The sequence below is a fragment of the Heterodontus francisci genome, chromosome 41, assembly GCF_036365525.1.
Source record: "Heterodontus francisci isolate sHetFra1 chromosome 41, sHetFra1.hap1, whole genome shotgun sequence".
NCBI classification, from domain to species: domain Eukaryota; kingdom Metazoa; phylum Chordata; class Chondrichthyes; order Heterodontiformes; family Heterodontidae; genus Heterodontus; species Heterodontus francisci.
Genome location: NC_090411.1, coordinates 29,602,186 through 29,626,297, shown reverse-complemented (window position 1 = coordinate 29,626,297; position 24,112 = coordinate 29,602,186). Strand labels below are relative to the sequence as shown.

Sequence of the window (24,112 nt, the reverse complement as noted above, 5' to 3'; positions counted from 1 at the left end):
CTTTTTCTTTGATTCATCCTGTTTGACATGTCAGTGACCTGCAGGTTTGGAAAGCCTCTTGAGTAGATCTATCCTAAATCAAAACATTGAGCATCAGCAATTTGGGAGCAATGCAAATTAATAAATAAACAGGGACTTAAACTTTATATGCAGCCCACAAGCGCCACAGGGCACATTTAAGCAGCCTTCCTTCTATGGTTAGAAGCTAGAGCTCGGAGGGAGATGTGGCCTGACACTTTTTTTTTCTGAATCCTATATAGAGTTGAATAAGATGCTTAAAGAACGAACACCGACATAGAAACAGCAGCCAAGTCTGCGTCCTTTTTCATGTGAGATCTGAGCAAACATCTGATTTTATGAAAGGTTAAGCCAAGGCCCTGTTTGCTCTCTCAGGTGGATGTAAAAGATCCAAGGACACTATTCAAAGAAGAGCAAGGAAGTTCTCCCCGGTGTCCTGGACCAATATTTATCCCTCGACCAACATCACAAAAACAGATTATCTAGTCATTATCTTATTGCTGTTTGTGGGAGCTTGCTGTGTACAAATTGGCTGCAATGTTTCCTACATTACAACAGTGATTACACTTCTAAAGTACTTCATTGGCTGTAAAGCGCTTTGGGACATCTGAGGTTGTGAAAGGCACTATCTAAATGCAAGTCGTTTGTTTTGCTCCAGAAGTTGATAGACGATGCTCCCTTTATTAACTGTCCATGAGTTTGAGGGAACTTTATTCTGCGTTTGAACTGCTTTACTAGAGTGTAACATGGCCTGTGTACCTTTGAGTACTGGAGGCAGGTTCTGAACGTGAAGCTCCGTCTCAGCTTCCTCACTCCCCACTGGATCACTGACTATCGAACAGTCCGACACAGGGTTCCTCAGCAAAAGATTTGCATTTATATAGCCCCTTTGGGGGAGATGGTGGTATAGTGATAATGTCACTGAACTAGTAATCTAGAGACTGAGGCTAATGCACTGGGGACATGGGTTCACATCCCACCATGGCAGCTGGTTGAATTTGAACTCAATTAATTAATTAAAAAATCTGAAACTGAAAGTTAGTCTCAGTAATGGTGCCATGAAACGATTATCAATTGTTGTAAAAACCCATCTGATTCACTAATGTCCTTTAGGGAAGGAAATCTACTGTCTTTACCTGGTCTGGCCTACATATGACTCCAAATACACAGCACTGTGGTTGGCTCTTAACTGTCCTCTGAAATGGCCTAGCGAGCCATTCAGTTGTCAAGAGGATGGGCGACAAATGCTGGCCTTACCAGCAATGCCCACATCCCATGAAAGAATAAAAAAAGACAACCTCAGAATGTCCCAAGGTGCTTTCCAGCCAAATAAATACTTTTGAAGTGGAGTCACTTGTTGTAATGTAGCCAATGGAGAAGGCAATTTTCACACAGCAAGCTCCCACAAATAGTAATGTGATAAGGGCTTTTCTCTATGTTAATTAAGGGATAAAGATTGGCCAGGACACGGGGGGAGAACTCCCCTGCTCCTCTTCAAAATCGTGCAATGGGATCTTTCACGCTCATCTGAGTTTGATGGCTCACCCGCAAGATGGCACTGGGAGCGTCAGCATGGATTTTTGTGCTCAGGTCTCCTGGAGTTGATCTTGAACCCACAGCCTTCTGACTTAGAGGCACGGCTGATACTATATGGGGATGATCATTCTGCCCCATATTTGGGGAGAGGGGGGTGGGGAAATTTCAAGTTAACAACTCGGTCTCTGTTTGAGAAGAAAATGTCTCATTTAGACATATATTGTAATTGGATACTGAGAGTAATTTGATTTAATCGCTGGAGCTGTCAGACGTTTTAATGTAATCAGACTACTGACTGAGGAAGAAGTGCTTAACTTGTTTAATCTGTACATTCTCTCGTTAACCCTCCCTTTCCTGGACTAACAAGGGCCTATTTGTTGACTCGTTCATGCGTCCCCTTCCACCAACCCCAGTGCACTTGCGTTCTTAAGAACATGGGAACAGGAGGAGGCCATTTAGCCCATCAAGCCTGTTCCACCCTTCAGTTAGATCATGGATGATTTGTATCTCAACTCCATCTACCTCCCTTGGTTCCATAACCCTTAATACCCTAACCTAACAAAAACCTAAAAATATCCAACTGACCACCACGTCCCACACTTCCCAGCCTCAACAGCTTCTTGGGGGAGACAGTTCCAGATTTCCACCAACATTTATGTGAAGAAGTGCTTCCTGATATCTCCCTTGACAACCTAATTTTAAGGTTTTGCCCCCTTGTTCTGGACTCCCCTCACCAGAGGAAATAGTTTCTCTCTTTCTACCCTATCAATTCCTTTAATCTTCTTAAACCCCTCAATTAGGTCTCTCCTTAACTTTCTACACTCAAAGGAATACAAGCCTAGTCCATGCAACCTGCCATAATTTAACCCTTTTAGCCCCGGTATCGTTCTGGTGAATTTCTTTTGTCACCTTGCGGGGGTAATTCTAACCCCCACCTACCCGTCCCACCCCAACTGGAAACCGACAGGATTTGGAAATGAAAATCGGGCAGGGTCGAAAACAGGCGGCTGATTTTATACCACTTGGTTTCCGGCTCAACGGCGTGAAAATTTGCACCAGGGTTCATTCATGTTTTGATTGCTCTTTCTGTGAAGAACAATTTCCTGGTTGTCCTAAAATTAAAGGGCATCCCCATCCCATCAGAGAGAGGGAGCCTTCATTCCATCAGAGAGGATACTTTCATCCCATAAAAGAAACCTTCATCCCATTAAAGAGAACTTTATCCCATCAGAGAGAGAGAAACTTGATCCCTTCAGAGAGAGGAGTCCATCATTTCCAGGTCTTCTGCCTCTGTTGGGGGACTGGGATGGACAGAGAGTGAGAGAACAGACCGAACCAGACAGCCAACCAGACAGAGACCAAGAGACAGAAAGAGACAGAGAGTGAGATACAGAAACACACACACACACGAACAGATTGACAAACGGATAGAAATACAGTGTTCGGCAAAGAATTAGAAAGAGACACCTGGAGAGAAGACCATTGTTGTGAATTTTGTAATAATACATCGACAAAACAGCTTGTGTCTGTGTGTCAAACACTTGCAGAGTTATTAAAGATTAAATGCTACACTTACTCGCGACCAGTACCTGAGATAACAAAGGATGCTTCGCTTTAATGATACGTGCATTAAAGCTTCTCCAGATGTCTCCTTTCTTTATCTCCCCACCTCACATTACAATGGCCTTGCTTTCAAATTCAGCTAAAAGGGCCATTACATCAGCTGCTCTATGGCCTTCACTCTTGGTTTTATAGAAGGTATTATTAGCTCGACACAGCACGACATCGGGACATAACACAAGCTACCTAATCTATTTCCTTGTGCGGAAAATTATATAGATGGATTTACAAGAATGATGAAACTTTTCTAGACTATCCTAGCTACAGTTTCACAGATTTGTTGCCATTCTGCAGTTTCAGACAAATCTCTAAAGACGTTACCCACAAAATGGTCGTTCATTCCAAATGGAATTTGAATACAACGTCATCTAGCATCGCTTCTCTAACACTTTGATCCCATTAGAGACAGAAGACCTTCGTTCCTGTTGGCCATGGTGGATTTGAGAACCTCAACCCATCAAAGATGAACGGTCACAAACCAAGTGTCAAGACTTTTGAGGGTTAGACAAATGCCTATACAGCTCCCTGGATGCCTCGTAGTCATGGACAAGTGCACCAACCAGTATTGCAATAAGGATTTAGCTGACCTGAGGTTGGGCGTTCATGTTCGTCTCAGAATACCTGTTTAGGAGCAAAAAAAAACACAGCGCAGGTCTTGACCACTACTCCATGACCCCCTGCTGGTTTAAGATCATCTGGGATGGTCCAGATCAGGCTGCCCTTTCAGAATGCTTCTCACAGTCGAGCAGCCTGTGCCACTCGTCACCCACCTTTACTGTCAATCAGGGCTCAGCTGGTAGCACTCTTGTCTCTGAGTCACAAGGTTCTGGGTTTAAGCCCCACAACAGGGCTTGAGCACGAAAATCAAGGCTGATACTCCAGTGCAGTACTGAGGGAGCGCTGCACTGTCAGAGGTGCCATCTTTCGGATGAGATGTTAAACCAGGGTCCTATCTGCTTCCTCGAGTGGATGTAAAAGATCATATGGTGCGATTTCGAAGAAGAACAGGGGACTTCTCCCCAGTGTCTTGGCCAAAATTTATCCCTCAATCAACATCATAAAAACGGATTCTTTCTTTTGGGCCTCCTTATCTCGAGAGACAATGGATACGCGCCTGGAGGTGGTCAGTGGTTTGTGAAGCAGCGCCTGGAGTGGCTATAAAGGCCAATTCTGGAGTGACAGGCTCTTCCACAGGTGCTGCAGAGAAATTTGTTTGTTGGGGCTGTTGCACAGTTGGCTCTCCCCTTGCGCCTCTGTCTTTTTTCCTGCCAACTACTAAGTCTCTTCGACTCGCCACAATTTAGCCCTGTCTTTATGGCTGCCCGCCAGCTCTGGCGAATGCTGGCAACTGACTCCCACGACTTGTGATCAATGTCACACGATTTCATGTCGCGTTTGCAGACGTCTTTATAACGGAGACATGGACGGCCGGTGGGTCTGATACCAGTGGCGAGCTCGCTGTACAATGTGTCTTTGGGGATCCTGCCATCTTCCATGCGGCTCACATGGCCAAGCCATCTCAAGCGCCGCTGACTCAGTAGTGTGTATAAGCTGGGGATGTTGGCCGCTTCAAGGACTTCTGTGTTGGAGATATAGTCCTGCCACCTGATGCCAAGTATTCTCCGAAGGCAGCGAAGATGGAATGAATTGAGACGTCGCTCTTGGCTGGCATACGTTGTCCAGGCCTCGCTGCCGTAGAGCAAGGTACTGAGGACACAGGCCTGATACACTCGGACTTTTGTGTTCCGTGTCAGTGCGCCATTTTCCCACACTCTCTTGGCCAGTCTGGACATAGCAGTGGAAGCCTTACCCATGCGCTTGTTGATTTCTGCATCTAGAGACAGGTTACTGGTGATAGTTGAGCCTAGGTAGGTGAACTCTTGAACCACTTCCAGAGCGTGGTCGCCAATATTGATGGATGGAGCATTTCTGACATCCTGCCCCATGATGTTCGTTTTCTTGAGGCTGATGGTTAGGCCAAATTCATTGCAGGCAGACGCAAACCTGTCGATGAGACTCTGCAGGCATTCTTCAGTGTGAGATGTTAAAGCAGCATCGTCAGCAAAGAGGAGTTCTCTGATGAGGACTTTCCGTACTTTGGACTTCGCTCTTAGACGGGCAAGGTTGAACAACCTGCCCCCTGATCTTGTGTGGAGGAAAATTCCTTCTTCAGAGGATTTGAACGCATGTGAAAGCAGCAGGGAGAAGAAAATCCCAAAAAGTGTGGGTGCGAGAACACAGCCCTGTTTCACACCACTCAGGATAGGAAAGGGCTCTGATGAGGAGCCACCATGTTGAATTGTGCCTTTCATATTGTCATGGAATGAGGTGATGATACTTAGTAGCTTTGGTGGACATCCGATCTTTTCTAGTAGTCTGAAGAGACCACGTCTGCTGACGAGGTCAAAGGCTTTGGTGAGATCAATGAAAGCAATGTAGAGGGGCATCTGTTGTTCACGGCATTTCTCCTGTATCTGACGAAGGGAGAACAGCATGTCAATAGTCGATCTCTCTGCACGAAAGCCACACTGTGCCTCAGGGTAGACGCGCTCGGCCAGCTTCTGGAGCCTGTTCAGAGCGACTCGAGCAAAGACTTTCCCCACTATGCTGAGCAGGGAGATTCCACGGTAGTTGTTGCAGTCACCGCGGTCACCTTTGTTTTTATAGAGGGTGATGATGTTGGCATCGCGCATGTCCTGGGGTACTGCTCCCTCGTCCCAGCACAGGCATAGCAGTTCATGTAGTGCTGAGAGTATAGCAGGCTTGGCACTCTTGATTATTTCAGGGGTAATGCTGTCCTTCCCAGGGGCTTTTCCGCTGGCTAGGGAATCAATGGCATCACTGAGTTCTGATTTGGTTGGCTGTATGTCCAGCTCATCCATGACTGGATTATGCAGTTATTATCACATTGCTGTCTGTGGGAGCTTGCTGTGCGCATAGTGGCTGCCATGTTTCCTGCATTACAACAGTGACTACACTTCAAAAAGTGTAGCAAAGAGCTTTAGTGGTCGTGATGGTGCTATATAAATGCAAGTCTTTAAGTTCTTTTTTCTTACTTATCAAATGATGAAATGAGGAGGCGCACAGACAGCAGCGATTAAAGGGTTAACGTCGAGCGATCTGTTCAGCAGCAGTGAGTGCTGCGGATTTCTGTCTGGCGTCTCCCTCTGGGAGGGGGTAAGGGGGGGTGGTGGAAGGGCAGGGGGAGGGGGGGCTACAGCGAGTACCACGTTGAAAAGGTTTGACTTTTATTTGAAATGTATTTTAATTATAACTGCGGCAGTCGGTCAGTGGGAGTTGCTCGCTGCTCTCGTAGGGATTGCGAGTTAATCACAGCTGAAGCTTTTTAGCTCCTTGAGTACATAACCAGCATCCAGAATTCAAGACTCTCCTGACAAATCTTTGGATTAAGACAAGTGCAGCAAGTGGGAAAGTGAGATAGAGCTGCAACTGAACTGCAGGATTTCTCTTTGATTGTCTCAACAGCAGTGTTTTTATAAAACACCTTCTCGATAATAACCTTCCCCAATATCTATCCCTCAACCAACATCATTAAGGAAAACAGATCGTTTTCCTCATTGCTGGTTGCAGGATCTTGCTGAGCTTAAACATTACAACAACAACAGCACTTCTAAAAGTACTTAATCAGCTGTAATGTGTCCTGAGGTCATTGAGGGTGTAATGATGGATCGAGTCTCCAGTCTCTTCTGGGGCGTGGGTTCGCATCCCACTGCTGACACCATATAATGAGTTCTTTTTATGTTGTCTGATGGAGCATAAATGAGATGCGTGGAGTTCAGATGATTGAAGATCTCAAACAGGTTTATTAAACAGCTAACAAGTATATACATTGCAGAGCTAACCATTTACAGGACTTGCCTCTAGGTGTTACAGTAGCAGAGTGAGCCTGGCATGTAGTCACATGACTGCATCCTGGTACTCGGCTCATTAGCATAAGATCTTAACGGTACATTACTCTTAAAGGCAATCACACAACAGAGGGAGCTATATAAATGCAAGTCTTTCTTCTCAATAACATACCTGGGTCCTGGGTTGTATGGTGGTTAGGCAGTAGGCCACGTCTGAGGCTGGGTTGAAATCAATTCCTGGCTGATGGGTTGAAGATCTCTGCTGTCTGGAGACACCCATCTGCTGTTTTTTAAAAAGATATGTAAATTAGTTAATAAGTGCCAGGCTTTTGGTCAGATTTTTTTTAAATCCGGTATTGTGGAGTTCACAGTAAAATATTCAAAATTGAACTTGGTCCAATTCAAACCTTTCCTGAATTTACAAAACTGCCAGGGCACCAAAATGAAGTTGATCAAGAAGGCAGGGACTGTATTTTAATAAGGGGCACGGTTTATCAATAGCCCGGAGCTGGAATCCTATGAAAGAGGCAACTCTCCTCCCTCACGATCACTGGTATACCAGCATTACCATCCAGAATACCCAGCCTACCGGGTCACTCCCAGAATCAGGTCAAACAATAGTCCCGAAACATAGGCGTTGTATTTGACCAGATGTCTGAGGGTGACGGCCATGCCAATCAATTTAAATACAAACATCCTGTGAATTTTATTTGTGGATAAATTTGATGGACACCCCTTTCTGAGTCTGAGAGATGAGAAATTTGATTTGTCCCAGCTCCGCTTCTCTTGTTCAAATTTAGGAACCTGCTGTCACGGTGAGATAGATAGGTCACACAGTCTCCATGCACAAGTTGCAATGAAACACCATGTAATGTTCAAGGACTAAATGTCCAGTCCAGTTTACCATTGCAGTTCCGCATTGCAGATGGAGCAGGTTTTGTTTTTAACCTTCTATGGAGGGATAGTTAAACCAGTAACTGCTGTAAATCTACAGTGTCTCATTATGTCTGTTCACTTATCCATTTTCATATAAATCAATTTGGCACTTTTCAGCCGGAGCCACAGTCCAGTAAAATGTTGATTCTGCTGCCTTCCACTGACAGGGGACATTATGGGCTGAATTTTACAGCCCCCCCCGACATCGGGATTTGTGGCAGTGGAGGGGGGGGGGGAGGGGCGGGGGCAGAAAATGCCTCCGGGAGAGACGCCAGGAAGGCCCGATATTACCGGCGGCGGTGAGGCCTTGTGGCGGCATCACCTCCCCCACCTGGCTGCTCGGCGATGGGGGGGGGGGGGGCAGAATTTGCATATTTTAATTTATTTAAATAAATGAAATAAGTGTCCCGGAGTGAAATTGCTGCCAGTGGCCGGCATTCCCGCGCCTTCGGAAACCCGTCCAGGGATCCGAGGCGGAACACTGGTGGGGAGGGGGGGAGCAGGTAAGTGTTTCAGTGGAGTGGGGAGGGGGGGCAGTAGGGTCACACTCATCTGATTGGTTGGAAGGGGTAAAGTTCACAGTTTCTGAACTTTGGGGAGGGGAAAGCCAGGTGCACAAGGTAAGTATTTTGGGAGGGGGGAGAGGGCAAGGAATGAATTGAATGGTTATTGGTGGAGTGGGGGGGGGGGCGGTGAGGGGCTAGAAACATTTATTTAATTGTTTTGAATCAATTTAAAATGACTATATCTTTAAATATTTAAATGAAATGGAAGGGCTCGAAGCCCTTTAAAAGTGGCATCACTGCCTGCGCAGTGTCGCCTGACACCATTGCTGGGGATGGACCACCCGCCCACTCCATGTCATCAGGGGCGCGGTCTGCCCCGGACATTTAAATGAGCTGCCGCGTTTAAAATCATGGCAGCTCCGCAACGTGAGGTCCACCCTTTACGTCAGCCGCCGATTTCAGCAGCGCACATAAAATCCAGCCCTATAACAAGGCACATATAAACATTAAGCTGATTTGGATTAACGGGGATTTTCTGATTAATCCCTGGGTCCGGTATAAATTACCTAGATATTGGGCGGGTAAAGACACAATCTGGGCCATAAAGAGCAAGGGCTTACCTATGGGGATGGCCTGAGACACTGGACGCAAGACGACAATTGCAAATAACAAAATGCTGTTTGAAAAGTACAGAAATGTTCTACTCTGTAATGCACAATCTAAGACTCTGCTAAGGTGTATCCATGTCCGTTTTAGGACTTCAAAGTGCAATTGTTGTGAAGTCACCAAGACTTGGGTCAGTTAGAGTTTAATTGTTGTATGGTCAAGGAACTTTGAAGATTAGAAGCTGTGTGTTGGCTTCAGGCTACAGGTTAGTTGCGCACAGCTTTCTAAAATTCCTATACATCTACAACAGGAGTGTAACATCTGTGAGTGCTATAAATACCATCCTGAAATTCTATGTGGATTCCACCAACTCCTGACTTAACTGCAGTAGAAAACCTGGAGAATCCCCATGGAAACAGTGTAAGAGAAATTTCAGAGCCTCCATCTTTCATATAAGATATATCGCTGAGCTGATTCGGAACCATTTCATTTTTCCCCAAACCTTTCCTGGTCTGTGTGGCTGAGTTCCAGCTCTTTAACTTTTTCCTGGAACTCATGATCCAGCTCCAAGGTGGGAAGGACATGAATTAAATCTAGGCAGGCCTTATTGGTGGCAAAGCTTCTGGCTACCTCAACCCCCTCCATGAAGCCTCTCCACCTCTCCTCTTCCCTCTTCATCTTTAAAAAGTTTCTTAAAATGCAATGGACTAAGCTTTTGGTCACCTCTCCGAACTTGCATACCAATGCTCAGCATCTTTAGGGGTAGGAAATCATCTTGTGGAGGGCACAGAGGGGGTAGCGGGAGGGGTTATCACTAAACAAGCTGTGTCGCATCAGGTGCACATTCGATGCTCCATCCCGAGCCCGAAAGCCGGACCCTGAAGCTGGGCTCGACCCCATCCAAACCCGACACATGTCGTCGGGTCCTGTCGGGTAGCAGGCCTCTATCCCAGAGCACTTTGGAGCTAAGGGGGGAGTTTTGACGCGTGGTCACTGTTGTAATGTAAGAAATGCAGCAGCCAATTTGAGCACAGCAAGCTCCCACAAACAGCAATGAGATTATGACCAGATAACCAAATAGTGATATTGGTTGACGAACAAATATAGGCCAGGGCACCAGGGAGAACCCGCTCTGGTTGTTATGGAAAAATTGCCATGGGGTCTTTTATATCTATGTGAGAGGGCAGACAAAGCCTCGGATCAATATCTCATTCAGAAGACGGCACCTCTGACAGTGCCGCACTCTCTCAGTGCTGCACTGGGAGAGTCAGCCTAGGTCTTGTGCTCAAGTCTCTGGAGTGGGGCTTGAACACACAACCTTCTCAGTGGAAGGCAAGAATGAAGCCCATTCCAAAGGAGTTAAACTAATATCTTCTTGTTGTCTCATTCCCACATCTCTATGTCAGAGGAACTTTTGAACACTTCTTTCTAACATTTCTATTGCTCTCTCTTCAGTATTGGCCACAATGAAGTTATCGGGATGTGTCGTGTAGGTAATGATGCTGATGGGCCAGGTCGAGAGCACTGGAGCGAGATGCTGGCCAACCCACGCAAGCCCATTGAGCAATGGCACCAGCTGATTGAGGTGAGCTTCAGGCCCTCCAGATAGGTTTCAAGTCCTGGATGAACTTGGGCTTCTTGGAGAGTTGTTATTGTTGAGAAAGGGAGTGTATGACACTAGAAAGGGGAGTCTTAACAATCAGTTTGTTGTTTGTCTGTGGCTTCAAACTGATTCCAATTTTCCATCTCTGTCCTTCTCCCTTTTTTTGTTTCTCAGGAAAAAGTGATGAACAGTTACATGACAAAGAGTTACGCCACCAGTACTGGTGCCACCAAACCAGTTAGTATCGTGGTGGATAGTCCTCATTCAGACTGAGAGTCTTACTGTATATCATATAAAGTGAGTGCATTTCCCATCTCCCACAGGGGTGGGGAGGCAGGGGGAATGGGAAAGTGATGCAGGGATCAATCGAAATTGAGCACTTCCTTTCCTCTTGGTCCAGTTATAAGCAGATGAGAGACAGTGGAGGGTTTTGGAAAATCAACAGAGTGACGGAAAGGAGAGAATGACATGTAGAAGACTGGTTAGGCCAGTTAGAGAACTGTGTACATTTCTGGTCACCTCATTACAGGAAGGATGTAATCACTGTCGAAGGGTACAGAGGAGATTTATGAGGATGTTGCCAGGAATGGAGAATTTTAGCTGTGAGGAAAAATTGGATAGACTGGGGTTATTTTCTTTAGAACAGAGGAAGCTGAAGGGAGATTTAATTGAGGTGTGTAAAATTGTGAGGGGCCTAGATAGAGTGAATAGGAATAGGAAGGATGATTTCCCTTAGCAGAAAGGTCAATAACCAGAGGCACAGAGTTAAAACAATTGGTAGGAGGATTAGAGGGTAACTAACGAGTAATCCTTTTCACCCAGAGGGTGGTGGGGATCTGGAATTCACTGTATGAAGGGTTGTAGAGGCAGAAACCCTCAATGCATTAAAAAAAAACACTTGGATATGCTCGTGAGGTGCCAAAACCTATGGACCAAGAGTGGGGAGGTGGGATTAGGCTTGATATATTTTCTTTGGCTGACACAGACATGAAAGGCTGAATGTCCTCCTTCTGTGCCGTACGTTTTTCGATATGTTTCTATATCTGACAGAGATAGACAAAGAGAGAGGAACAAATGGAATGAAAGGAGAGTCAGAACGAATTACAGTCAAACTGAAGCAGAGCATCTGAGATTCAAAGTGACAAAAAGGGTACGGTTAGAGAGAGCAAGAGTTGGGTGAACTCGACAGTCAAAGCAAGAGAAAGTGACATATAGCAATAGCTCTGTCTTTGTGATACAGGCAGACAGCAATAGGTTTCTGTGATAGATAGGGACAGCGATAATCTATTTATCTTCCAATTCATCCCCTCTGTTTTTCTCTCTCCCACAGGGAACACAAGAAGCCAGCAGTGCTTTTTACTTTTCTTCAGTTTATAAATCCTTTCTTCACCGTGAAACAGAAAGAAAGGGGGAAACAAAACCGAACAATTTCTGCATCCTGGTCGGACGACAGCGAGCAAGAGGGAAGTGCGCAATAAAGGGGTAGACTCATAGATTAACCCATGGTTCATTTAAAATCATATGTGTGCATTTGAGAGGAGACGTCTGCGACCCCGACTCACTACAGACTCCCGAGCCGTAACCAAGGTGAACGTCTAAAAGAGATGCAACTATGCCGCCAATTTTTAGGAGCAAAAATAACTTCATTTAGAACGCATGTTTCACCATGTATGTCGTGGATGTGCGTATCTTGGGTGTGACGTATGTGAGTGGGAAACTGCTGGTCCCCGTCATCCCCCCCCCACTTGGGGCGACTTCACCAAGTCAAACGCAAGCCATTGTCTGCAAATTCCCATCAGCCGGATGGACGGCAAGCTATTCTGCCATATTTGTGTTCTCCACATACGAATTTCAGGAGAATTTCTTTTGAGACGAGATCGTATTTTTGAAAGTGTTGAAAACCAAGAGGTGGTGAAACCTGTCAGGCCATTGGTGACATCGCAGCATACCTGTTAAGTAAGATCCCACTAGGTTTCAGTTGCCCAGGTCTGGTGGGGGAGGGGAGGGGGCACTGGGGCAGGGGGGCACAATTTGATCTCAACCTGCTTGTCAGAAAACTGAAAGGGTCAGGTAAGACTGTGTTTTTGCACTCCCGCCCAGTTTTACTCTCTTTTCAAGTCAGTGGAGGGTTGTAATATTGGGCAGGGTGTAAAATGAGCTTTCCAGCTGATTCCATGCCCATCGAGACAGGTTAAAATTACTACAATCTCCTGACGCAGCAGTGTGTGGATGTCTTATCTCCCCCTACCCTCTATGCCTCCCCCAACCCGCCACCGTGTGCTCTGTGTAAGGGTTGCCCAAATTGTCCAGATATTTGAGGGAGCTGCCCTGAAATTTTTAGGACCAGAAAAAAGCCAACAGTCTTGTAAATAAGATTCCGTTTCTGCATCTCGTGTCTATGGAGGGTTTTGCTAAGACTTTTAATGAATTGTCACCAACAGTGGAGCAAAGACCATGACTCCACCCCACCTAGTCCCATCCTGCTCCTGTTTAATTCTTTGCCAGAGGACAATTTCATTCCTGTAAATCCAAACTGGCAGCAAAGGGGCATCGCTTAATAATCCAAATGGGCATTGAATTGCTGCTGGTCTTTGACTGCTTACATTCAATGGGACAGATCATTTCCCCCATCCCACCCCGCACATTCATTGGGACTGAGGTAGAGGAGGAGGTCATTCAGTTCCTTGAGGCTGTTCCACCATTTAATGAGATCATAGCTGATCATGAAGTCGTAGATAGAGGGAGGGAGAGTTTCACTCCAGCGTCTGTTCTCAGGCTGGCCTGAACCCAAAGTTTGCAGCTTTAACAAATGGAATAGGGACATAGAAACATAGACAATAGGGGCAGGAGTAGGCCATTCGGCCCTTCAAGCCTGCTCCGCCATTCATTATGATCACGTAAGAGTCACTGGTCAGTATTGCATTATTTAGGAGAACATAGAAATTCAGTAGCCAACACTTCCCCTCTAAGAATCTCCCAAAAATAGTGGGGGTGAATATCTGCGGGATTTATCTCAATCACACGTTTGTTATAGTGGATGATCAGGAGAAAACCACCTCCCCCACCCCCTCCTCCCTTCCCCAACCACATGTCAGCCATGGCTCAGGGGGGTATCCTCTCACCTCTGAGTCAGAAGTTTGTGGGCTCAAGTCACACTTTGGAGACTTGAGCACATAATTGAAGCTGATGCTCCCAGTATCAGTACTGAGGGAACACTGCACTGTCGGAGGTGCCATCTTTTGGAGGAGACATTAAATTGAGGCCCATCTTCCCTCTCTGTAAAATATCCCAAAAGCGCTATTTGAGGAAGAGTAGAAGAGTTCTCCCTGATGTCCTGAGCAATAGTTATCCCTCAATCAACGTCACTACAACAGATTATCTGGCCATTATCACATTGATGCATATGGGAGCTTGCTGTGCACAAAGTGGCTGCTGCACTGCCTACATTACAAGAAGTACTTTTTTGGCTGTAAAGTGCTTTGGGACATCCTGAGGTCATAAAAGGCACTATAGAAATGCAAGTCTTTCTTTTCTTCAAAGCAAAATTGGTCTTAACCTTTATTTGATTGATGCAGTATTGTAACTCACGAAGTACATCACCCTTGCATCTGGGCTTGTTACAATAGCTGATCACCAGTGTTCCCTCTAAGCTGCACGGGTGCATAGCTGCACAGCAATCCAGAATATACCGCACGGTGCAATAAATAGGCCAAACACGACAAAGAAAAATTAGAGGGACCATTGCTTGGTACAGCAGCTGCACTCAACAACCTTAGCTGGGAAAGGCAACTCAGGATTCCCATTTCTGATCACAGTCCACTGTCCCCCAACACCCGCTCTCCCCACTCCCCCCCCCACCCCTCCACCCCTCCCCCCACCCCCCAGCCTTGCTGGAAGGCAAAGGCACCTAAGTTAAAGTTGGGTGAGAATTGGATTGGGCTCAGTTGAAATACCCCTTCCTTCTTCTCATGGTTGAATTATCCAGCAACATTGACTGAGGCTCAAACGTGACAGGTGACTATTTTGGGTGCGGTACCCGAGAGGCAGATACCTGGTGGAACTGCACTCTGGCACCATCAGGAAACGAGGAGGGGAAGATGAGGGGAGGAATAAAAGGCTGCACGGAACTGTAGTGATAGTAAAAACAAGAGACCCACCAATCTGATTTCATTTTTACCCTGCGGCCCATTTCTTCAGAAAGGTGAAGGCTGAGGAATGACCTGATAGAAGACTTTAAACTGATGAAAGGATTTGATAGGGTAGGTGCGGAGAATGTGTTTCCACTTCTGGGGAGTCCAAAACTAGGGGCCATGAATCTGAGATAGTCACCAAAATATCCAATAGGGAATTCGGGAGAAACTTCTTTACCCAGAGAGGAGTGAGAATGTGGAACTTGCTATCACTTGGAGTTGTTGTGACGAATTGCATAGATGCATTTAAGGGGCAGATAGATAAAGACATTTGGGAGAAAGGAACAGAAGGAGATGCTGATAAGTTGAGATGAAGAGTGGGAGTAGGCTCGTATGGTGTATAAACACTGGCATAGACCAGTTGGGCCAAATGCTTGTTTCTATGCTGTAGACCTGATGTAAATCTATCACTATCACTACAACCCTGTTATATACAGAATCATAGAATAGTTACAACACAGAAGGAGGCCATTTGACCCATCGTGTCCATGCCAGCTCTCTGCAAGAGAGCCTCACCTAGTCCCACTCCCCTACCTTTTCCCCGTAGCCCTGAAAATTTTTTCTCTTCAGATAATTATCCAGTTCTCTTTTGATGGACCTGATGTTCTCTCCACACGAACACATCACAGTCGTACACTCATTTTCACACCTTCTTGTTCCTCGCTCTTTGTGAAGGAAGCTTTTCCTCGCCAACCCAATTGGATTTCCTCTCTTCCAGTGCAGTCCTGAAATAATACAACACCCTGCCTCTTAACAATTGTCCCTGACTGACCAACTTAGTTACCCTACTTTAGAAAAAGTCTTTTGTTTTGATGGCTCCGTAATAATTACAAGCTTCAGTAACCCTTAACTCACTAAATTATCAGCAACTCTGTACAGTTACACAGTGAATGATCCTTACCCTGCTGAATAAACATAAAGACCCTGAAATTCATGGATCTGGGAGGATTTAACAGCAGCAGAAGGCAGCTTGGGGGCAGGGCACGAGGGGAGGCAGAATTTAGGGCAGGATCTGCTTCCACTGGGTATATACCCCATTTTTAGAACTTTGAAAAATTCTGCCACCCCCACTGTGACTCGCTGCATAATTGTATGGAGTTATTATTTATTCAGCAGGGTAAGGATCGCCCACTGTGTACTTGTACAAAAACAATATTTATGCAGTAGGGAGTATCATTGCAGGGAACCTCGCACCTGGAGGTGGGGGGGTGAGGGGGGTGGGTGGGGGTGGTGTCAAACCTACGAGAATGTGTAGAATTGGAGATAACCCATTGACATGGGTAGAGAATTGGTTAGGACGTAGGAGACAGAGTGGGAATAAGGGTATGCACTCAAATTGGCAGGATGTTACTCATGGAATTCCCCCAACAATCTGTACTGGGGCCTCAGCTTTTCACTATATTTATAAATGACTTAGCTAAAGGAACAGGGATCCATATATTCCAGTTTGCTGATGGCACCAAGTTAGCTGGCACAGTAAATAGTGTAAATGGGGAAGCAGAAAGTTGCAAAAGGGACATTGATAGATTAAGTGAGCGGGAAAAACTGTGGCAAATGGACTTTAATGTGAGGAAGTGTGAGATCATCCACTTAGGACCTAAGAAAGATAGATCAGAGTATTTTCTAAATGGTGAGAAGCCAAGAACGGTGGAGGAGGAGAGAAATTTAGGAGTCCATGTACAGAAATCAATAAAAGCCAGTGGATAGGTACAAAAATGATTAAAAAGGCTAATGGAATGTTGGCCTTTATCTCAAGGCGCCTGGAATAGAAAAGGGTAATGAAAGTTACATTACAATTATATAAAGCTCTGGCTGGAGCCCATCTGGATTACTGCGTCCAGTTCCGGGCACCACATGTCTGGTAGGATATATTGGCCTTGGACGGGGTGCGGTGCAGAGTCACCAGAGTGATACCGGGGCTAAAGGGTTAAATTATGAGGACAGGTCACATAGACTAGGCTTGTATTCCTTTGAATATAGGAGATTAAGGGGTGATCTAATTGAGGGGTTTAAAATGATTAAAGGAGTCTAAGGCATAACCTTGAAATGAGAGCCAGGCCATTCAGGGGTGATGTCAGGAAGCACTTCTTCACACGAAGGGTAGTGGAAATCTGGTGAGGCTGGGGATCAACTGAAACCTTGAAAACTGAGGTTTCTGTTAGACAAGGGTAATAAGGGTGATGGAACCAAAGTGGGTAACTGGAGTTAAAATACAGATCAGTCCTGATGTAACTGAATGACAAAACAGGTTCGAGGGGCTGATTGGCCTCCTCCTATTCCTGTGTCAATAAGTATAGGAGCATTGTAAGTGCTTTTGGGAAGAACAGGTTTTCATTTGTCACTACACATAGTGACTGGGTCTGTTCTTCCCCAGGAACTTAGACACCCTAGACTGGGGCTCACAATCTGATTCAGAGAATAATCTTGCTGCAATAACAAACTTACACCACTACATGTCTGTAGCATATTTAATATTTGTTTTTAATTAAGAAACCAAAGGACATCACCAAGTTGGAATGAGGATATGAGGTCAATTGGAGAGTCGTGATTTTGGGGTTTAAAAGTCTTATGAAGGAGCAAAAGAGAAGACTAATGGAAGTAAGGAGCACCAGTTTTGATGTCTTGGGGAAGATCAAGTTTGAGTAGAGGAGAATGCAGTGAGGATGTAGAGAGGAGAAAGTGTGTCGGATGACATATTTCAGCTTATGGAGGAACAGGAGAGGAAAGTTCGGAGAAGCAGTAGAGTAGGAAAGACCATGAGAGAGAATGAAGGCTGGGGGACAGAGATTATCTTGCATTCAGTCCAGAACTGAGCCGTTCATTGGACATTTAGAGGAATGCTTTGATCTGTATTGGACTAAAAGCGTCAATGCCAAGCAATAGAATTCCATCTGATCCATCTATTTTCTTTTTTCTAAATTTTGTCATTGTAAAATTCACCTGATGTTACCAGTGAGATGTGATGAGGGTCAGAAACCTCTTTTCCTCCATTTTTGCATGTGATGTCTTGTCAAGTGGCATGCGGAGGCAAACAATAATTTGTTTCATTTCCAAAAAACAAGAGGGGAAAAAAAAAATCGAAGCCAATCTTGTAAATCAAATCCATCCGTTGTGAACATTTGTAGGATGTTTTCCAGCGTGTGTCACATGTGTTTGTCAAAAAGAAACACACACTCAAAGCCATGAACGCAGAAAAATAAATGTAATTATTTTCTCTTTTCTCTGAACTGGTTGTGTTAACTCCGCTCACACTGTGGCTGAACTGTTGAATAAAACATTCATGACTTATGGTGATGTCTCTCTCTCTCTAGTAAGTTATTTTTGGGCAGAGGGGCATTCTGTGATGACTGGCTAGGTTCCCTGAGAGTCAGAGTGGCTAAGGTAAGGATTCGCAAACTTACTGCTCCTGAGGCCCATCTCCCGTGCTTTAAAAAACCCTCACCGTCTCCCCTACCCGGAGCCCTCACCGTCTCCCCGGAGCCCTCAACGTCTCCCATACCCGGAGCCCTCACCGTCTCCCATACCCGGAGCCCTCACCGTCTCCCATACCCGGAGCCCTCACCGTCTCCCATACCCGGAGCCCTCACCGTCTCCCATACCCGGAGCCCTCACTGTCTCCCCGGAGCCCTCACCGTCTCCCCTACCCGGAGCTCTCACCGTCTCCCATACCCGGAGCTCTCACCGTCTCCCATACCCGGAGCCCTCACCGTCTCCCATACCCGGAGCCCTCACCGTCTCCCATACCCGGAGCCCTCACCGTCTCCCATACCCGGAGCCCTCACCGTCTCCCATACCCGGAGCCCTCACCGACTCCCCGGAGCCCTCACCGACTCCCCGGAGCCCTCACCGACTCCCCGGAGCCCTTACCGTCTCCCATACCCGGAGCCCTTACCGTCTCCCATACCCGGAGCCCTTACCGTCTCCCATACCCGGAGCCCTCACCGTCTCTATTGCTTTGTATTTGAATTGTTCACTCTTGAGACAGAGAGAGAGAGGAGAGTTCATGCGAGTCACATGGCTGGTATGGTGCTGCCAATCAGCACTCTGTAAAACCTGAGTAGGGTCGAGATTGATGTTGGGAGAAGCTGTGGGTCAGTGGCAGCAATGTGCACCTTGAGACCTTCTTGAGGACCCTACTGCACCGTGGACCCCCATTTCAGAACCCCTGGCTAAGACAGCACACTGCTTCCTGCTCAGTGCTGAGATAGTTGACCTCAGCTTGGATGTGGGGTGGAGGGGTGCGGGGGGCGGGGGGGTGTTGGGGCTTAGAAGGAAGGGGAGGTGGAGCTAGGAGGAGTGGGAAGATTCATAGTGACTGTACTCCTGGTAGCTCACTAGACACTCTTACTGGAAGTGTATGTGAGCAGGTTACAGATCAGACCAGGATTAGGCTGGGATATAGAAATAGGAATCGGCCATTCTGCCCTTTGACCCTACTCTACCATTCCATAAGATTATTATCACCTACCTCAACTCCACTTTCTCGCACTATCCTCACATTCCTTGACGTCCAAAAAAATCTGTTGATCTCAGTCTTGACTCTGCTCAAGAACTATGCATCTAATAAGGCTGAGCTATTCCACTGTAGAGATCGTCACATCCTTTGGCTGGGGCTACTGTATAATGAACCCTGGCTAATTTGTTTCCACACTCTCGCTGAAAGATAATTATAGAGCCTTATTACTATCCTGCCTGAGATGGACCAGCCTGGGGATGGTACCTGGGACCCTCTTGATCTGTAAGCCTCAGTTCCGTACAGAATGGTACATCATGGGAATATTGCTGGGCACTTATTCTCGAATGGAAATTGAGGTAAATGCAACTTACTGGGGGAAGAACCACAGCAAAGGAGGATGAAGATCTGAATGGAAGGAGACAATGAAATGAATGTGCAGACGTGCTTTACATGGAAGGACTGGAAAAGATGTTGGAGATGTGATAGCAGGTTACGGAAACTAAGAGCCAGACTAAAGCCATTTCTTCTGATGAGATGAGATGTTAAACCAAGGCCCTGCCTGCTCTCTCAGACCCAGGAGAACCTGAGGGAAACACCACGTAACACGTCCCAAAAAGTAGAGCTGATGCCCTTTATCCCAGTCTGTGTCTCCTATCTTCCACATCGTAATGTTAATCCCAATTCCGTGTGCTCTCATTTTAACTAATAATGGGCAGAGGGGACTTTATCCCCAACCCATGCTGTGCTTGACAAATGAAGGGTGGGGAGTTCCAGAGTCTCTCAGCAACGTGAAGCAAAGACAAAGTCAGTCAGGCAGTGGTGTCAATCTATCAGTGTCTCATTACAAGACATTATTGAAATCGACTGTCCAATTACATGGCTCGAGCACCTTTAATCATCGGCCGTTGCTCAGGGTCTTTCTGGCTGTCACCCTGCGTGCAGATGTCACGATCAGTGCCCGGAGCTGTCTGTCATGCATTGGCACCGCACTTAATTAATTGTCCTGGTGCAATCAGAGCGTGCTTAATTCAGGAGAGCTCTGCTCTCCAAATGTCCAGTGAGATGCAAGCATGCACGGACGGGTGGGAGCAAGCGAGGGGGGGGGGGGGGTGGTGAGGATGCAGCACTGGTAAAGGACAGATGCTGCAACAATTTAAAAAAAAATAATCTCTCAGTATCTGTTTAATAACCATGCTTATTGGGTGGCCCTCTCGCTGCTGGGTCAGATAGTTATGAGTTCGAGTCTCACTCCAGAAACTCGAGTGCAAAATCAAGACTGACACTCCCATGCAGTATTCGGGGATTGCAGCATTGTTGAAGGTGCTGTTTCTTCAGGTGAGATGTTATGAGATGCAGTCCTGTCTACCATCTAGGATTGAGTTAAAATATCCCATGGCACTAGTTCAAAGATGAGCTGGGGGGGAGGGGGGGGAGGAGGGGTTGGTGGGGTGGGGTGGTGCCCTGGCCAATAATTGTCCTTCAATCAATGTCACTAAAAGAGATTATCTGGTGATTATCACATTGCTGTTTGTGGGAGCTTGCTGTGCGCAAATTGGCTGCTGTGTTTCCTATAACAGCAACCACACTTCATTGGCTGTGAAGCACTTTGGAATGTCCTGAGGTAGTGAAAGGCACTCTAGAAATGCAGGTCGTCTTTTTATTGAGTCACTCCCTATTGGAGAGATTTGTTGTTAAAATTCTCAATTACTTTACATTAGCGGCAGTCCTGTCTATCTCTATTCTGCCCCCTTCAACCAAATCAGGCATCCCTATTCGGGTTTGGAATGGTGTATTGTGGGCGATACTAGATTCTGTACCTCAGTCGGTATCTGTATTCGTATTGGCTTGAGAATGTGATTTGGAGATGTTCCCTCAACAATCCATTTCTGATGGTAGGTCAAATAGGCAATTGATTGGAGTCGGACAGTTTCAGCCAGAATACTGCAGAAGGAGTTTTATTAGAGGTTGAATTTCTGCTGCTGTATAATGTTTTAAACCTTAAGTTATTCCTTTATTGTGCAATCTTGGATCACAAAGAACCCTCAAAACAAGTTTACTGTGTTAAAAATTCTACACGGTGAATTCCTGCACATTCTCTCCAACCCCTGTCCCTGGCCTTTAATTGAAGTTCCCTGCTCTGCCTTAAAATTCACTGTGTGTTGTTCCTAATAAAAAATGAAAAGGATCAGGTTGAATAGGCCCCAGAAATTGCAGACAGTCTCTTTGTGAATTCCATTGGAGGCAGATTGGATTTAATCAGTATCCACTGGCTGGGGATCAATGGAGTGTGTGTGACAAATTGATCTTACAGCTGTGATTGACGTCAATTTGATTGTCCCAGTTTTCTGGGCTTGTAACAGGAGGAACAGCTGAAGAATTATTGCCTCGCTGGCTGATTAGAGAAACAGAGGAGAGATGTGCACACAAACAATGAGACCAGACACAGGAACGAGAACACAAAAGGAGAAGCAGACAGTTACACTAGAACAGAGAGAGTGACACACATACACACAGAGAAAAAGAGGGAGATGCATGAACAGACAAACTGCAGTGGAGAGAGACACGCACACAGAGAAGAGGAATATGTAGAAACACATGCTGAAACTGAGAATACAAGTAGTGGAATATGTCAAATGGACAAAGTTCCCTTTTCCCCTAATGCTGAAAGAAATATGTGGGGTGTGCGCAGGGGTGGGGGGGAGGGTTTCACTTGCGACCCGCACTGAAAAATGTGCCAAGCTCTCAGTTTTAGTTGCCGCCAAAAGCTTCTGCTCGCATAGTACCTAGAACACACTTCCACTGCCTTTAGATCAGGATAGTCAGCCCTCAATGATTAGTTCAGTCCCAATTAGGCCAGAGGCAAGAGCAACATTCATGTAATGTCGCACTGCAATAAACCCTCCCTGCGCTGGCCCCCGTCACAGAGGCTTATACATGCTGCGTTCAACAGATGATTTGTGGGCACCCGTCTGACAACAACCTGCATTGTGATAGTACCTTGTAATGCAAAAACTTCAAGGAACCTTCAAAGTGGAAAGTGGTGGGGGAAATGGGTGGTGAACCATGGAGGGAGATATTATTGGAGGAGTGGCCAGAAAAATTGAGAAGATTCTTGAAGGATGGGAGACACGTAAGGGTTTGCCAGGAACAGTCTGTCTTTCTCCTGCAGCAGTTCTTGGCAGAAAAATGATCCAGTGTTGGCTCATTTTATTAACTGCTTGTTTGAAGAACATAGGAACATAAAGCCCCTTGAGCCTGCTCCGCTATTCAATTAGATCAAGGATGATCTTCTGCCTCAAATCCACTTTCCCGGCCATTCCCAAATCTGTTGATTCATTTAGTGTTCAAAAATCTATCCATCTCAGTCCTGAATATACTCAATGACTGAGCATACCGCCCAGCCCTCTGGTGTGGAAAATTACAAAGAAGTTTGCTTTATCTCTGCTTCATAGTCTCTCTTGATATACTAGGGTATGACCACATCAGCAGCCCGGTACCAAGTGTGAGACAACTGAAGTGTGATTTTAGCTTTCAGCATAAAACAGGAGGTAGAGGGTGGGCTGTCACTTGTACACCTCGCCTCAGTTTCCATGCCATTGGGGTGTATAACAACTGACCAATCTCCCTGCTGCCAGATGTTAAACTCCCAGTGCAGTACTGAGGGAGTGCTGCACTGTCGGAGGTGCCTTCTTTCGGGTGAGACATTAAATCGTGGTCTCATCTGCTCTCTCAGTGTATGGAAAAGATCCCATGGAACTATTTGAAGTAGGGCAGGGGCATTCTCCCCAATGTCTTGGCCAATATTTATCCCTCAACCAACATTGAAAAACAGATTATTGAGTCATTTATCATATTGCTGTTTGTGGGAGCTTTCTGTGCGCAAATCGGCTGATGTGTTTCCTACATTACAACAGTGAATACATTGCGAAAGTACTTCATTGGCTATAAAGTGCTTTGGGACCTGAGGTTGTAAAAGGGGCTTTATGAATGCAAGATCCTTTAAAATCAGTCCTTTTCAGTGCTGGCAGGCTATTCATGGGGGGAAAGGGCAGCACATTCCAGCCTCACCAGTCTGCACATGTGTAAGGGTAGAAACTAATGACCAGAGATGGGAACCCAGGATGATTTTACCCCTCCCTTGCCCAGGGGTTTGGGGGGTAGTGCCTTAACCAATGCCTGAAATAAGAACAGCACAGAGGCAGTAGGAGTGAGGGTCAGATCTGAGTCTACAAGGCTTGGTATCACACTGGATGGTTCTATTCACCCACGAGACCATGCCAAGAGCATTGCTTCCCTTTAGTGTTGGTTTCTCTCTCTCTCCTTCTTCGTCCCTCCCTTCCTCCCCTCACCTCCAGCATAAATATACCCTGGAGTTGATAAAGTTAGGCAGGAAACCAGCTCGCAATATTTTGATTTGTCAATTAAAAATAATTAAGAGCCAAACTCGGGGGCTATGAATATAAGGTAGTCACCAATAAATCCAATAGGAAATCCAGGGGAAACTTCTTTATCCGGAGAGTGGTGAGGATGTGGAACTCGCTACCATAGAGAGTAGTTGAGGCAATTAGCGTTGATGCATTTAAGGTGAAGCTAGAAAAATACATGTGGGAGAAAGGAATTGAAGGATATGTTGATAGGGTGAGATGAAGAGGAACGAAAGGAGGCTTATGTGGAGCATAAATACCAGCACAGAGCAGTTGGGACGAATGGCCTGTCTCTGTGCTGTACATTCTTTGTGTTTCTATATGCAATTAGGAAGTGCCTGGGAATTG

The 24,112-nt window shown here is 46.0% G+C and overlaps 2 protein-coding genes across 3 annotated transcripts in view; one reads left to right on the top strand and one right to left on the bottom strand.

The window, feature by feature from the left end:
* The window catches only part of syt3 (synaptotagmin III), a 47,820-nt gene extending 35,153 nt beyond the window's left edge, over positions 1-12,667 (top strand). The window contains exons 6-8 of one of the 2 annotated variants that reach the window (XM_068019674.1): positions 10,547-10,676; positions 10,869-10,931; positions 12,025-12,667. In XM_068019674.1, the coding sequence (XP_067875775.1) occupies positions 10,547-10,676; positions 10,869-10,931; positions 12,025-12,180 (349 nt within the window). In that variant the 3' untranslated portion in view covers positions 12,181-12,667. Of the gene's footprint in view, positions 1-10,546; positions 10,677-10,868; positions 10,992-12,024 lie in introns of both variants that reach the window. The other variant, XM_068019675.1, reaches the window with a different exon arrangement.
* The window catches only part of LOC137353417 (putative uncharacterized protein C19orf81), a 187,298-nt gene that overhangs the window by 94,965 nt on the left and 68,221 nt on the right, over positions 1-24,112 (bottom strand). Inside the window, exon 2 of the mRNA XM_068019679.1 lies at positions 7,216-7,326. The gene's annotated coding sequence lies outside the window, so the exon portion shown is untranslated. The remainder of the gene's footprint in view (positions 1-7,215; positions 7,327-24,112) is intronic.